The 16,265-nt window shown below is 46.3% G+C and overlaps 1 protein-coding gene across 1 annotated transcript; it reads right to left on the bottom strand.

The window, feature by feature from the left end:
* Window positions 1–5,081: 5,081 nt before the first annotated feature.
* LOC134405905 (vomeronasal type-2 receptor 26-like) lies at window positions 5,082–15,757 on the bottom strand. Its single transcript, XM_063137155.1, has 5 exons — window positions 15,603–15,757; window positions 13,894–14,185; window positions 12,606–13,475; window positions 10,101–10,227; window positions 5,082–5,983 (listed from the first exon to the last, which is right to left on the bottom strand). Exons 1-5 carry the CDS (start codon window positions 15,755–15,757, stop codon window positions 5,082–5,084), a joined length of 2,346 nt encoding a protein of 781 aa, XP_062993225.1.
* Window positions 15,758–16,265: the final 508 nt, after the last annotated feature.

Genomic DNA, 16,265 nt, shown 5'->3' with positions numbered 1-16,265 from the left:
TTCTAGTCATAGATCTAGGCCTTAGCTAGACCTACCTGACAGTCCGTGATGGAGGGGTGAAGATCTCGTGATGGTTTTATCACAAGATCCCCCCTCTGTTTACACGTGGCACGCGTCACCCTCAGACGGACAGGCATGTTGCCCACCATTTTCTTTTCTTTTCTTTTCTTAAAGAGACAGCAGCGCACAAACACTCAGGCGCAAAAGGTTTGTGTGTGTTTTTTAAAAAAAATCCCCGCTTCCGCCACCCCAATGGGCACAGTGCTCCTGAGGATCTCTGTGCCTCATGCGCGGGTCACAGCTCCTCGCAAGTAACTACAAGGAGCTGTGACAAACCGTGGCACCAAACCACGGCATTCAAGAGGCAGCTGGCATTCAAGAGGCAGTTGGACAACCATCTGTCAGGGATGCTTTAGGGTGGATTCCTGCATTGAGCAGGGGGTTGGACTCGATGGCCTTGTAGGCCCCTTCCAACTCTGCTATTCTATGATTCTATGATTCTATGACCACCTGTTGTGTTGTCTCAGGCTTGGCCCAAGGCTGCGGAGAAACCAGGCCTAAAGGGGAGGGTGAAATACCAGAGCAAAAGAGGGATCATCCCTCCCTGATCCTGGGATCCCCCTGTGTGTCATGTGGATGCACAGGGATGATCCCAGGGATCAGCCTGGGATTTCACCAGGTCTAGTTATGGCCCTAGTCATATAGATCCCACGGAGAGCTGAATGTCTGCCAGAAGCCCACCCGGATTACATTCCAAGGTTTCTGACCTCGCTAAGCTACTAACATTGGTCTTACTTTAGATCACTTCCTTGTGCCCCCAGAAATGTCTGCTGCCTGGCTGCCTGGCTGCCTTCCCTCTCTCCTTCTCCTGGGAGCTGCACTACATGATGGGCTTTGTAATTCGTGCCCACCAGCCTCCAGCATGCTTGCTGCCAGTCCCCCTCCTCTGTGCCCGCCTCGCAGGGATGGTTTGTGTGTGTGTTGCTTTGAATCAGGGGATAAGTCCTTCCTGCGCTCACTTAGACTTTTTGACGTTCCAAATAAATTTTTCAAGTGTGGAAGAAGGGTTTAAGGTAATCTTCTCCCCAATTCATATTTAGGGCTATCTGCTCCCCAATTCATGGCATGTTGGGATTTCCTTTGAAATGGCTCCATTGAGCTGCCTGCAGCTTTACATCACTGAGATATTGGGGTGTCCGATATTCAAAAATTCCCCAAAAATCAGGGGATGCTTGGATTTGCTTGAGGCTTGGCATGCATGTGTATACATGCATCAGGTGTCATGGTGTCTAATTTGACATTTCTAACATGAAAATTGACAGAGATACCGAAAGGGGTGTGAATTGGGGTTAGGGGTGATGCGTTATTTTTATTTTTTTATTTATTTATTTATTACATTTTTATACCGACCAATAGCCGAAGCTCTCTGGGCGGTTCACAAAAGTTAAAACCATCATAAAACAAACAACATGTTAAAAGCACAATTACAAAATACAGTATAAAAAGCACAACCAGGATAAAACTACATAGCAAAATTGATATAAGATTAAAATACAGAGTTAGAACAGTAGAATTTAAATTTAAGTTAAAATTAAGTGTTACAATATCGAGAGAATAAAAAGGTCTTCAGCTGGCGATGAAAGCAGTACAGTGTAGGCGCCAGGCAGACCTCTCTGGGGAGCTCATTCCACAACTGGGGTGCCACAGCATAGAAAGCCCTCCTTCTAGTTCCCACCTGCCACACTTTCTTTGGCAGGGGCTCACAGAGAAGGGCCCCTGTAGATCATCTTAAGGTCCGGGCAGGTACATATGGGAGGAGGCATTCCTTCAGATAACCTGGCCCCAAGCCGTTTAGGGCTTTAAATGTTAATACCAGCACTATGAATCGAGCCTGGACCTGGACTGGCAGTCAATGAAGCTGGAAAAGGACTGGCGTAATGTGGCCTCGTCGGCCAGTCCCTGTTAGTAAACGTGCTGCCCTGCTATGTTGAAGTTTCTGGACCATTTTCAAAGGCAGCCCCATGTACAACACATTGCAGTAATCCAAACGAGAGGTTATCAGAGCATGGATAACTGTAGCTAGGCTACCTCTGTCCAGATAAGGGAGTAGTTGGATTATTATTATTATTATTATTATTATTATTATTATTATTATTATTATTATTATTATTTTATATAGCACCATCAATGTACATCAACCTAAGCTGATAAAAGGTGCTCTTTGCCACTGAGTTCACCTGTGCCTCAAGTGACAGTTCTGGAGCCAAGAGCACCCCCAAAGTATGGACCCGATCCTTTAGGGAGAGTGCAACCCCGTCCAGGACAGGGCAAACATCACCTCGCCGGACAGATGAACCACACACTAACAGTACCTCCGTCTTGTCTGGATTGAGTCTCAGTTTGTTAGCCCTCATCCAGTCCATTACCTTGCCCAGGCACTTGTTCAGAACAGTCACTGCCTCACCTGGGTTTGATGAAAAGGAAAGGTTTTAGCTGGGTATCATCCACATATTGATGACACCTCAGTCCGCATCTCCGGATAACCTCCCCCAGCGTCTTCATGTATATGTTAAACAGCATAGGGGATAAGATAGAGCCCTGTGGAACCCCAGGGTTTAGGAGCTACGGCACAGAGTAATAATCCCCCAGCACCACCTTCTGGAATCGGCCATCCAAGTAGGAGCGGAACCACTGCAATGCAATACCTCCCACTCCCAACTCAGACAATCTATCGAGAAGGATACCATGGTCGATGGTATCGAAGGCCGCTGAGAGGTCCAGGAGAACCAACAGGGTCGCACTCCCCCTGTCTCTCTCCCGGCAGAGGTCATCCCACAGGGCGACCAAGACAGTTTCTGTTCCAAAACCAGGCCTGAAACCTGATTGAAATAGATCTAGATAATCTGTTTCATTCAAGAGTGACTGGAGTTGTCCTGCAACCACCTGCTCAAACACCTTGGCCAGGAAAGGGATATTAGCCACCGGCCTGTCGTTGTTAACGTCCTCCGGGTCCAGATTAGGCTTCTTCAGTTAGAGGTTAAAGCCCCGCCAAAAATCAGGGGATGATGTGATTTGCTTGAAACTTGCCATGAATGTGGATCTAGATGGCATCTGTGAGGGCGCCTGCTTCCAAGTTTTTATCTGTCCAAATGTTGGAGTAAATCCCATGTCTTAAAATGGGGTGTCTGATTTTCAAAAATTCCCCGAAAATCAGGGGATGTTTGAATTTCCTTGAGGCTTGGCATGCATGTGTATAAATGGATATGCTATCATGCTGCTGAGCTTGAGGTTTCTTACGTTAACAGGAAAAAAGTTGTAGGCTTTTTTGGATTTCAATGCAAGTCTGGGGGGGGGGGAATCCGGAAGAGAAGCGGATTGGTGGGTTCGTGCACACCACTAGTGGGTACCTTGCAGTGGTGCATTGCCTATTAGTTATTTTACTTAGTATATGATTTAAGGTTGTGCATGTGAATTTACTGGGGCTACTGCTTCAAAACACTGAAAAAAGTCCAATCAAAAGACAGGGTCACTGCAATTTATATAGAAAATCCAACACAGCTGTAGAATTATACAAAAGGCTTGCATTTATAATTATTACAGAAATAAATTGTCAGATTCAGAACATATGCTTGATATTTGATATGTGAAGGCTATGCAATTATGCAAATGAAAGGAAAGTTTTGAATTCCTACACTTCAGAAGGACACTATTATGACATACCAGAAGGGAAGAATGAAAACCGTTTATGAATTATGATACGGCTGATTTTGCTATGGAGGAGGAATGTTTCCAATACTTTTAAAGGAATATATCTTACTGAACATTTACTGTGGTGCCCCCCTCTCTCCCCCCAGAGCTGTTTCCACCCTATCTATACCAGCTGGCTCAATTCCAGTGTCAACACATTTTAATGAGACATTGTACTGTTTCCTGAAATAGGGATGGGTGAATTTGTTATCTTTGGCTTCTCTTCCGTTTTGATTGATTTTTAATCAAAACTATTGTTTCATCAAATTATGAAAAAAAATGTTCATTTTGATAAATTCTTATCTAAAAATAAACTGGAAACATGCATACACATCTGTTCCAGCTCATACGGTTGATATAAAATGAAAATTATATGATACACTAGCTGCACCCAGCGTAACATACGCCATTGTAGCATATCTTAACAATGCTGCCCCTCGCCTGACTCCTCCGGACTTTCCAAGGTAAACCTCAACCCTTTCTGCCTCTTCGCTCCCCCCCACCATGAAGGGGGCAGCACCATGGTCCAGAGCATGAGCAAGGCACGGCTGGGCCTGGGGCTATCAGGAGGCAAGCAGCCTCCCACCCAGCCACCAAGGGCCCTGGCCATGCCTCACTCATACTCTGGAACATGGTGCTGCCCACTTCATGGGGTTGGGGAGTGAAGAGGCAGAAAGGGGGGAGGTTTACCTTGGAAATCCCGGAGAAGTCGGGTGAGGGGCAGCTTTGTTAAGATATGCTACAACGGCGTATGTTACGCCGTGAGCAGCTAGTATATCATATAATTTTCATTTTATATCAAATGTATTTTGAGCAGCAGAAAGTAAGAGCATCCTGATCATGCTTGTACAGAAGCATTAAGATATTACGTGTTGTTACTGTTGCTTAGCAACCTGTATCAGCTGAAGCCTGTACGGAAACATACCTAAGCGACAAAATGGAGACAGCAGAGGAAGGAACATCAAGTTTGGTTATTGATTTTGTGGTGGCCATCAGGAATGGTGAATGAAGACATAGTTCTGGGAGAGGAAGAGTAATATTGATAGTTGGACTCAGCTGACACAGCTGTTGGTCCAAGTTGGGTCTCCTTGGAAACAGCTGCTGAGTTAATCCATTCTGGGAAAGGAGGAGTGAAAGAACATTTGTCTGAAGCGAGGCTAACATGAAAGGTCTCAATGTCCTACTTCTAAGCCCTCTGGTGATAGACAGAGATGATAGGTGAATTCTGTAACATGAGTTGAACACGGTTGTCTGATATCTTTTAAAATTACCCCCACTGCCTCAATGCATTGGACACCAGGGAAGTAATATATTGAACTGTAAAGTTTGATGCTCTAATTCTTTCTCCCCATTATCAGTTCCCTGTTGTTCAGCTCAGGCTTGAAGAGAAGAATGTAACATTTTGGAGAGAAGATACAGCCTAACAACCCAGCACTAGAAGCTAAGATAGAGAAGATCTCCACTGCGACCATGTATTTGCCCTTGGTGCTCAGGTAGGCTGGAAAAAATGACAACCAAACACTGCAGAACATCAGCATACTAAAGGTGATAAATTTGGATTCATTAAAGGTGTCTGGCAAATTCCTAGCTAAGAAAGCCACAGAAAAGCTGATGATGGATAGTAGTGCCATGTAGCCTAGGACAAGATAAAACATGATGGCAGAACCTACATGACATTGCACAGTGATTTCTTCAGGGACTGACTGCATGTCTAAATCCAGGAATGGGGGAGAGGTTGTGAGCCACACAACACAAATGCCAACTTGAATGAGGGAGCAAGAAAGAATAATGGAGGTGGCCAGTCTTTTTCCCACCCACTTCCTCATGGTAGACCCTGGCTTGTTGGCCATGAAAGCTACAACCACAGTGATGGTTTTGGCCAACACACATGAAACAGCCACTGAGAAGATCAAACCAAAAACTGGTTGTTGAAGAAGGCAAGTCAGTTTCTCAGGCTTTCCGAGGAACAACAAAGAAGAGAGGAAGCAAAGCAGGAGAGAGACGAGGAGAGTGTAAGTGAGGCCCCGATTGTTGGCTTTGACTATGGGGGTATCCCTGTGCTTAATAAAGGTGTGCAGCACCAAGACTGTGATCAAGGAAAAAGAAACAGCAATGGAAGCTAAACTTTTCCCTAAGGGTTCTTCAAAGGACAGGAAGCTTATGACTTTTGGGATGCATTCATCTTGGTCTTTGTTTGGATATAGATGTTCTGGGCATTCAGAGCAGTCATCAGGGCCTGAAAAAGAAAGAAATGGGTTCTCATCTGAATGCTGAGTTATGTGAACTTAGGGCTTTGCTAGACGAGGCCTTAGCACACCTTGAGACCCGGTTTCCCTGATGACGCACAGGGGAATCTGGGCCCAGGCCGCACTGCGGCCTCCTCTAACGTGCCATAAGCAAGTCGCTTATGGCACGCCTTTTTCGCAGCCCCGGCCTCAGGCTGGAGCTGCAAAACGTCTAGCTACTTCCGTGGCTTTTTGCGGCTACTCGTTTACTCTCGAGTAGCGCCAGAAAGCCGCAGACCTGGCACAGCGCTCATACAAGCGCTGTGCCCATCGTGCCGGGGGTGTGTGTGTGATCTGGGGGGGGATATGGGGGAGGAAAGGCCGGACCGGCAGGAGAGGGGAGGGCGGGGGGGCGACGAACAGGAGATCGCGAAGGGGGACGGAGGGCGACGAACAGGAGATCGCGAGGGAGGGCGGGGGCCAACGAACAGGAGATCGCGAGGGAGAGTGGGGGGCGACGAACAGGAGATCGCGAAGGGGGACGGAGGGCGACGAACAGGAGATCGCGAGGGAGAGTGGGGGGCGACGAACAGGAGATCGCGAAGGGGGACGGAGGGCGACGAACAGGAGATCGCGAGGGAGGGCGGGGGACGACGAACAGGAGATCGCGAGGGAGGGCGGATGGGGTGGGTTACATAAAAAAAAACCTTACCTTCTCCGGAGTCTTTGGGCCGCACCTGGCCCCTTTAAACTAAAAAAAAATGGCGGATGCTGCAGGGCTTGCGTCGTTCCTGCGCGTCCGGCGTCTGGAAGCTGAGGCGGCGCGCGCTAACGTTAGTGTGCCTTGGCCCCGCCTCCCTGCCGGAATAAGCCGGCAGGTCTAGCAAAGCCCTTAGTTATGTGAACCCTTTCCACCACTAACTTCATTTGATTTCATCAGTTCTTCTGCAGAGAACTATCTTATGGTTTCAAATTCTGAGTTTGTCTTGTCCGCAATTACTTTGGTATACTAGAGGGATACTCCCAAATCCCCAAAGTCGTTACAGTACATGCACATGGTGGGAGTTCCCTCTTCCAGTGTGTTGAAGGACATTAATCTTAGGGCTCAACTACACCAAGCAGCATAGTCCACTATGAAAGCAGTATGAACATGGTATATGAAATAGGCATGTGCTCCACTCCGATTAGGAGCGTAGAAGCAGTAGCGGATTGGCCTGCTCCGCCTTACCCTGAGGTGGAGTAGAAGTGGACCGCGGACCCCTAGAAGCAAGGCGAAGAGAAGCGGCCATTTTTCGGAGCTCCTAGTTCAGGCGGAGCGCTCCAATCGCCATCTTCAAACATTTCGCCCATAGGATTGCATTGCGGAAAACAATCAGGGATAACTGGGTTGATTTTCAAGCTATCGTTCTGAAAATTCTTGTGCACAGAGAGTCGTGGATGGGGGTCATTTTGAGACTACTCTCACCTCTCTCCATCGTGCGGGTCGCGTGCTAGAATTTTTTAAAAATCGGGTCAACAAACGGACAGCACTGCTCAAACGGCGGTTTTCGCCCATAGGATTGCATTGAGGAAAACAATCGGGGATAACTGGGTTGATTTTTAAGCTATCGTTCTGAAAATTCTTGTGCACAGAGAGTCGTGGATGGGGGTCATTTTGAGACTACTCTCACCTCTCTGCGTGGTGTGGGTCGCACGCTAGAATTTTTGGAAAAATCGGCGGGAAAAATACCTTTTTCAAAGGGCTGAGGGGCAGAGTCAGCTCCCAGTCATGATCACATGATCCCAAAGTTAGAGGAGGGCATAGGCAAAACGGGTAACTTGGGATTCTGGGAAACTTCTCTTTCTTCATCTGAACGGACTTTTCCCAGTGTTTTTTAACACAGTAGCCCCACCAATGCACAAACACAACCTGAAATCATATACTAAGCCAAGAATAAGAGATAGAAACACAGCACTGCTACCCACCCTAACTTTGGGGAACAACTGAAAAGATGTGGTGCAAGGGGATGAGCTCCCCTAGGGCATCTCATTGTGGACGTGCCCCCACTCTCTCCTGCACTGGAAGGCCATTAGAGCCTTCCAAAGAGAGTAAAACGGTGGAGCAATGCCTATCATGAGTCGAAGTCAGTGTTTACTTCTTAGTGGTGGAGCGATGCCTATTATGAGTTGAAGTGAGCATTTACTTCTCAAGCTCAGAGCTGTTGGTGAAGCAATGGCTTTCTTGAGCTGAACTGGCAGCTGCTTCCCCTTCCCCCGGGCACGACCCCCTATTGCTGGTAAAAGACAGATATAGCCTTTTTAAACAAATTCTTCTTGCTGTTTATTGAGCAACAATAATGTGCAAATTGATGGAGCTATCGGAAGGGGTGTGAATGGGGTGTTGGATTTTCATAAATTCCCCCCAAATCAGGGGATGATGGGACTGCCTTGAGTTTTGGCGTGCATGTGTATCCCTGGATAAGCTGTCATGGTGGCAAGTTTGAGGTTTCTAACGTGCAAATTGACGGAGCTATCGAAAGGGGTGTGAATTGACGGAGCTATCGAAAGGGGTGTAAATTAGGGTTATGGGTGGTGCGTTAGAGGTTAGAGCCCCGCCAAAAATCAGGGGATGATGGGACTGCCTTGAGTCTTGGAGTGCATGTGTATCCCTGGATAAGCTGTCATGGTGGCGAATTTGAGGTTTCGAACATGCAAATTGACGGAGCTATAGAAAGGGGTGTGAATGGGGTGTTGGATTTTCATAAATTCCCCAAAAATCAGGGGATGATGGGAATGCCTTGAGTCTTGGCGTGCATGTTTATCCCTTGATAAGCTGTCATGGTGGCATGTTTGAGGTTTCAAACATGCAAATTGATGGAGCTATCGAAAGGGGTGTGAATGGGGTGCCCAATATTCAAAAATTCCCCAAAAATCAGGGGATGATGGGATTGCTTTGAAACTTGGCATGCGTGTGTATACCCCCATGAGGTGTCATGGTTCCAAACGTGAGGTTTCTAACTTGAACAGAAAAAAAGTTGAATATTTTTTTAGCTTTCAATGCAAGCCTATGGGGAAAAAAACGGAGCTCCGATCTGGATCCGGAGCTCCGAGAGGAGCGGAGCGGAAGTGGGCGGAGTGGGGTGGGCGAAGCGGCCCGCTCTGAAAATCGCGGATCTGCAAGTGAAGCGGAGCGGGGGCTCCGTGCACACCCCTAATATGAAAGGCAGGAGCCACACTACTGCTTTATAGTGTAATTGAAGTGCACTGAAACTGTTGGGGCCCATGACACATCTACACCAAGCAGGATATAACACTACAAATGTGGTCTGAAAGCGGTATATGGTATGTGTCATGGCAATAGTTCTCAGTGCACTTCAATACCACTATAAAGAATTAGTAGGGATGTGCTCCGCTTCTAATCGGATCGGAGAAGCAGTAGCAGAGCGGGGGGCTTCGCCTGCCCTTAAGGCGGAGGCAAAGAGGATTGGGGGGCCGGCGGAGCGTGGCGAAGAGGATCGAGGTGAAGGCGGATCCTTCGCCTCGATTCGGAGCTCCGCCAGAAAGGTAAGTGGGGTTTACCGGGCCCTGCTGCTGTCGCTGTCGCCCATGCGGCGACAGCAGCAGGGCCCGGTAACGCCCCCCGCCCTCCTCTCCCTTACCTGCCTCCGTCCGCGGTCCATCAGCATCTCGAATTGAGCCTGTGGTTCCAGCAGGAAGTCTGGGCCGCACTTGCGGCCCAGACTTCCTGGTGGAACCACGGGCTCAATTGAAGATGGTGATGGACCACAGACGGAGGCAGGTAAGGCCCCCCTCCTCCTTACCGGGCTCTTCCGCCGTCGCCGCATGGGCGGTGATGGCGGCAGGGCCCGGTAACCCCCCCTATGAGGGGGTACCGGAGCTCCAATCCGGATCCGGAGCTCTGAGCGGAGTGGAGTGGGCACAGGCGGAGTGGGGGCGGGGCGGAGAGGGCCGATCCGAAAATGGCAGATCTTAAAGTGAAGCGGAGTGGGGGGTCCGTGCACACCCCTAAGAATTAGTATGGCTTTTGCTTTTTATACACTGCTTTCATACCGCTTTCATAGTGGGATATCCTGCTGGGTGTAGATGAGCCCTTAGTTACTGTTATACATGGTGCATCATATCACCTACTAGTTTGATTTGAAATCTTCCCTTTTGGACATCGATTACAATCGTAACAGCAAAACTTCTTCCCTTCCACCTTTGTCTTCCGATATCCAGGTTGGCAGGAATCACTACATACAGAAATTGGCAGGATCTGTATTTAAAGATGTACAGGAATTATGATGAGAGTGTACAATAGGTGTCAGCTGGTATACAAATAAACTGGTGATCATTTGGAATGGAAAAGTGCAGATAATAGTGAATGCAACAGTCAACCAGAACTTTCCAGATCATTTGAGCAATCCAGTCGTGAAAGTGATATTTCTTATTTCTGACTTATAATGATGCCCCCACCAAGAATATTTAATATCATAAAATCCACACCTGATTATACCCGCTGTGCCAAACAATCATGTCCTTATTAATGGTGAATTCTTCTCCTTCAAGACCATTGGGATCAACCCATCCAATTTTAACTTTAAGGAAGGAGCTGTTTGGAAATGTTACCAAGTTTGTAATATCAAATCCCCCTTGTATTTCCCTGTTATCATTCAAAGATATTTTTTCTCCAGCGGAGTTGTTAAATGAAAAGTGTTGAAGAAATTGGTGGAGCTAGTTGAGAGGGAAAGAGGGAGAGAGAGAGAAAATATTGTTTGCTTAATATAAAAAAATAATCAAAACATCTTAACCTGTTAATATGGAGAACAATCCAGACTTTGCCCATTGCTAGATGAGGAGTTAGTGCGGTATGAGGCCCGGTGTCCCTCATAGAATCATAGAATAGCAGAGTTGGAAGGGGCCTACAAGGCCATCGAGTCCAACCCCCTGCCCAGCACTCCAGCCTATCAAGATCACTTTGAAGTTTGTTTCTGTCTTCCAGGGTATTAGCTAACCCACCCAATTTTGTGTCATCTGCAAATTTGATCAGCGTTCCCTGCACCTCCTCATCCAAATCATTAATAAAAATGTTGAAGAGCACTGGGCCCAGGACTGAGCCCTGTGGCACCCCACTCGTTGCCTCTCCCCAGTTTGAGAAGGTTCCATTGATAAGTACTCTTTGAGTCCGATTCTCTGCATCCAGATGATGCACAGGGGATCCCAGGGTCAGGCCGGGCTAAGTCCTCCCTTGACCCGGGATAACCGAATGTGGTTATGGCCCAGCTTTTCTGCAGCCCCGGGCTGAGGCCAGGGCTGCAGAAGGTCTAGCAGGGTCCATGGCTTTTCCTGGCTGCTCGCTTACTCGTGAGTAGCCGGGAGAAGCCGCGGACTTTGCACACCATTCCATAGGAGCGCTGTGTCCATCGGGCGAGGGGGATCATGGGGGGGGAGGTGGGGGCCGGGGGAAAGAGTGGACACGGCAGGAGAGAGGGGGGAGAAGAATGGGGATAGGGCATGGCAAGCGGGGATGGGTATGGTGAGCGGGGATGGGCATGGTGGATGGGGGGGAGAAGAATTGGGACAGGGCATTGTGAGCGGGGGGAAGAAGAACGGGGACAAGGCATGGTGAGCGGGGTGTAGAAGAACGGGTACAGGGCATGGCTCGCGGGGGGAGAAGAAAAGGGACAGGGCATGGCGAGCGGGGATGGGCATGGCAGACGGGGACAGGACATGGCAGATAGGGGGAGAATAACAGGGACAGAGCATGATGGACGGGAGGAAGAAGAACAGGGACAGGGCATGATGGACGGGAGGAAGAAGAACAGGGACAGGGCATGGCAGACGGGACAGAACATGGTGGATGGGGGAAGAAGAATGTGGACAGGGTATGGCGAGCGGGGAGGAGAAGAATGGGAACGGGCATTGCGGGTGGGGACAGGGAATGGCGAGCGGGGAGAGGACAGGTGAGCCAGTGGGCTGGGGGGCATCAGGCATTGTGGGGGGAGGAAATGAGGGGCAGGGGGAGTTGGGTAACCCTTTATTTATTTATTTTTTAAAAAACTTCTTACCTTTCCGTTGGTGTGCTCCTGCGGACATGGCCCTTAAAGTCCTAAAAACACTGGACAACGTGACGGGGCTTTCCCTTACCCTGTCGCATGTTACGTCTAGAAAAGGGCGACAGCGCGCGCTAGCTGTAGCGCAGCGTCGCTCCTACTTCCCACCGGATTATCTGGTAGGTCTAGCAAGGCCCTTAGTCACATGTAGAGTAAATCTACTAAAATCAATAGGACAAGTCAGAGATGACAAAAACTTTTAATGTTTTCACCAAGGCCGTAGCTTGACCCAAGGTTTATCCTAGGATTGTCCTGGGGTTGAACCTGTTCAACTAAGTGCCACACAGGGTATCCAGCGCTCAGGCAGGGAAGATGATCCCAGGATGATCCTGGGATAAACCTTAGATCTAGCTATGGCCTAAGTCTACTCTAAGGATGACTAGGGCTGAATTCCACCCATTCTTTTATGCACAAATATCCACTCTGAAAAAATGATTTTGTAATTTTCTTATTTTGTAGGTTGCAATCACAGAATACACTGAACACAGCACGGATAATGTGTGTGACCCCATTCACCAATTATTTGGGAAACAAGTGTTACCTGCCAAGGTTGCAGATTCTTTAGTTCAACACTTTTGGCACCCACCATTCCTCTGTGGTTGGCCCGAGATGAGCAAAGGGCATGTAAAGCATGTGCTACAGCATAAGCTGCATTATAAATACTGTAGCTGTGGCCGGTCATGGGCATTTCAAAAGCATGCGCAGGGAGGTTCTCCAGCCTCTCCTCCCCAGTGCATCTTCCAGAGACCTTGTAAGGTACCAGGGGATCTGGGAAAGAACAGTCAAATGCTTGTTCCCAGAACAGCTCCAGGAAGTCATCTGCTTTTGACCAATCAGGTTTTAGCATCTGAAGAAACTTCTCAAACCCAAAAAGTTCATTTGAGTGAATCTTGAAGTATATGGCGCCTTGGAACACTTGCAAATTGGAATCCCGGCTTACATCTGCTAGTATAAAATCAATCTGGGCTGTTATAATCCATACCTTTCCAACAAATATATTTTCCTTATGTTCAGGAATTTCTATTTCATATAAATGATAATATATAAACATTAAGGTAAATATTTCACCATAGATGACAAATATTTTAGATTTCCCAAAATAGATAAGCCTATAATAATTATTGTCTATAAAATCTCCTTTAGTTAGTTTTCTGTTAATACTTGCTCGGGCAGGGATTGGTATTGTGAAGTCTGAACAGATTCCATTCTCGGAAAGCAATGGCTCAAAGTCCTGCAGGAAACGTTCTCCTTGATCATCATCCACCACAAAGAGCCCAACCCACGTCCATCCGAAATACTTAAACAAGCGGATAATTCCCTTATACTGATAGGCTTCATTTGGGACCATGCGGTAAAAAGAGGGGAACTGCATCATTTCACTCTCTGCTTGGGCATATGAGCCATAGGTGAGCTGAAAGAATTGTCATTATCGTCATCATCATCATCAGCAGCAGCAGCTTCACAACCACCATCACCATCTGTGCTACTAGTATGCTATAATATGAGCAAAATAATAAATTCATCAAATATTATTGAAGCCACAATCAGACTGGGGATAAGTGAGAATCATGAATTCATCCAGAATATTAGGTCCCATTTAAAAACAACAACTCTTAGTTATTTTTTTTAATGAAATATATATGCATCTCTAGGGCATACTAAGAAGGAGATCGTAGATTCCTGACTCTTATCCTTAAAAAAGTGGTGGGAGCAAAGTGTCAGTGGTGAAGGGCAGTTGTCCTTCCCAGTTCTACCTCTCTCCCATTTGCTGCCCCAACTGCTCCCATTGCTAGCCTGTAGAGATGTTGACCCCCAAGAAAAGGTCTTACCTGTGGAATCTTGTAGATATTTAATAGTTTTGCCATGTGTAGTGAGGCATCAAAGGCAAGTGCCCCAATGATGGCTATTAGTTTTTTGTTGGCATCGCATTCATAGTTGGGGACAAATCTGTGGGATTTGAAGAGAAGGTCCAGGGTGGTACGATAGGTCATCTGAGCATCGTTGTAGCTGTCATAGATGTGGAATCCAAGTGTGACATTCGGTAAGATCTTGGGATTCTTATTGATCTCATTGACAGCAAAATCCAAGGCCAAGATGTGCTGGTAGAACTTTGTCACCACCCTGCAAATCAAGACAAACAGCCTTTCATTGGAGAATTCTACTACACAAAAATTCTAATTGTATTTCTGCTTGGGCCTGATGGGTGTTGGAATCCAGCAACATTTGGAATGACACAGCTCCTCCACCCATGCTTCAGCATCTGTGCACTAAATCCATGCTGCACATGACAATAATGCTGGTGTTCACGTTCCAGTTTGCCTTTAACTATGAAATCAGGCCACCATACATTTTTTTTAAAACAAACAAAATCATTGCTAATTTTAAGAACACATTACGAGAGCGAGTTAAGAAGTAATTTTCAGTTAAGAAAGGATTATGAGAAAAAAATGTGAGATTGTGGGAAAGGAGTGCAGAAAATTTAATTTGGTGAAATGGTATTTATTATTATTATTATTATTATTATTATTATTATTATTATTATTATTATCTATTACATTTATATACCACCCCATAGCCGAAGCTCTCTGGACAGTTTACAAAAGTTAAAAACAGTGAACAATAGGAAAAAGGAAGTACAGAGCTATACAAGAGGGGGAAAGGTGTAGAAGTTAACCAGGTGAGAAAAAGTCCTGGATTTGTGTACATAACCGAAAAGAGAATAATGGGGAATCAAGGAAAAGGCATAGTAAGCAATGTAATGTCTAGGAGGCATTAACTTCTACCATTTAAATGCCTAGAAGGTGTTCTATTTCTAATACAGATAACTACATGTGGAGTATTGAGTGGCTCACGTTTTCTACATGTTATCACATCACTGACAGATGAGTATATGTGGTCTATTGCTCCCAAATGGAACATCACATTCTTTGGCTGTAAGATTCATCATTTAGAGAAAGACGTTGGACCTCCAGTTAAACGTATCCTCACCTCGCAGTTGGACAGCTCCAGATCAGAGATCCAGGCAGCCAGACCCCCTAATCCAGGATATTGTCAGCTTTAAGAATCTCAAGCAGAACATTCTGATCTATTCCCACCCAATTGTTCCCTCCCTCCTCCCCCTCCCCAGCAGGTGATCCTCATCATTGTCCCTGTTCAGATGAAACACGAAGCCATGGTGATTAAGCACTGTCTAGTACTGACATCTACACTCATGAGTATTTTTATACAATTTTTGGCTGCTGCTTTATTTATTTTTAGATTTTTATGTTTTCTTGCTTGTTAGACTTAACCTGATTATTATTATTTTTTTAAAAGTAAAAACTTTCTCTTCTCCTAATTTTTCAAATTTCAATATAGTTTGTAATGTCTGCAAGTGGTGACACACATCCTGAGGAATTATTTCATTTAGACGGAGAATGTATAAGCATATATGTCAAGTGTCAATCTTTTAAATGAAATTGGTATTTAGTGTTTGAGGTTTATGATCTGGCCAAATTGAAATGAAGCAGAAAGAAGGAGGAGGAGGAGAAATTCTTACATTCTGAATTCAGAGAACTCCTGCCAAGGACATTCCTTGAAATTAAATGCTGGGGAAAACGAAGTAATCTGAGAAACCATCCCACCGATAATGAAGTCCCCTGACTGATATGACTCAAATGCAAGAGGGGCAGGATCAATAGTGAGACAATTCATTGTATCGACTTCACACACCCAATGGAGAAGTAGCAGCAACAACAGTAACACTGGAAATCCACTATTTTGATGCCAAGCCTTCTCTCTGGATGCGAACCGTCCTGCATCCATCTTCAGTTTATGCTTGGATTCAGGAGGCTACCTTGGCTGGCACCAGATTTTGCCAATGTACTATGTAGTTGGAGACTTCTCTGCCTTCTCTATAGTAGCAACATGGTTACAAATGCCAACAGAGATTAGAAGCCTGGCCTAGAAAAGGGGGAGGAAAAGCAACCATTGGAGATCAAAGTGACAGAGCCCTGCCTGCCTCTTGCCCTCCATGGCACACGTGGAGGGCTATTTGTAACATGTTTCATGACAGTTTTCAGCTTTCTAAAAACCCACTGGACCTGGGGAAAACAAATTACAGTGGTTTCAGTAATGACAGGGAAGATAATCATTTCTTTTCTATGAGTGGCAACATGGTTCACAAACATGTTTTTTTCAATTCTGAGAAAAGTTTGATTTG

The sequence above is a fragment of the Elgaria multicarinata genome, chromosome 11 (assembly GCF_023053635.1).
Source record: "Elgaria multicarinata webbii isolate HBS135686 ecotype San Diego chromosome 11, rElgMul1.1.pri, whole genome shotgun sequence".
Lineage (NCBI taxonomy): Eukaryota > Metazoa > Chordata > Lepidosauria > Squamata > Anguidae > Elgaria > Elgaria multicarinata.
This window is presented reverse-complemented; position numbering and strand designations above follow the sequence as displayed.

What these genes read in the sequence shown, in the direction of transcription:
- LOC134405905 (XM_063137155.1), bottom strand. Translation starts at nt 15,757, where the DNA reads ATGAATTGTCTCACTATTGATCCTGCCCCTCTTGCATTTGAGTCATAT. An exon ending in GAGTTCTCTGAATTCAGAAT is followed by an intron (nt 14,186 to 15,602) that starts GTAAGAATTTCT and finishes CTTGATTTGCAG; the next exon opens with GGTGGTGACAAAGTTCTACC. An exon ending in AGAATCTGCAACCTTGGCAG is followed by an intron (nt 10,228 to 12,605) that starts GTAACACTTGTT and finishes CTTTAAATACAG; the next exon opens with ATCCTGCCAATTTCTGTATG.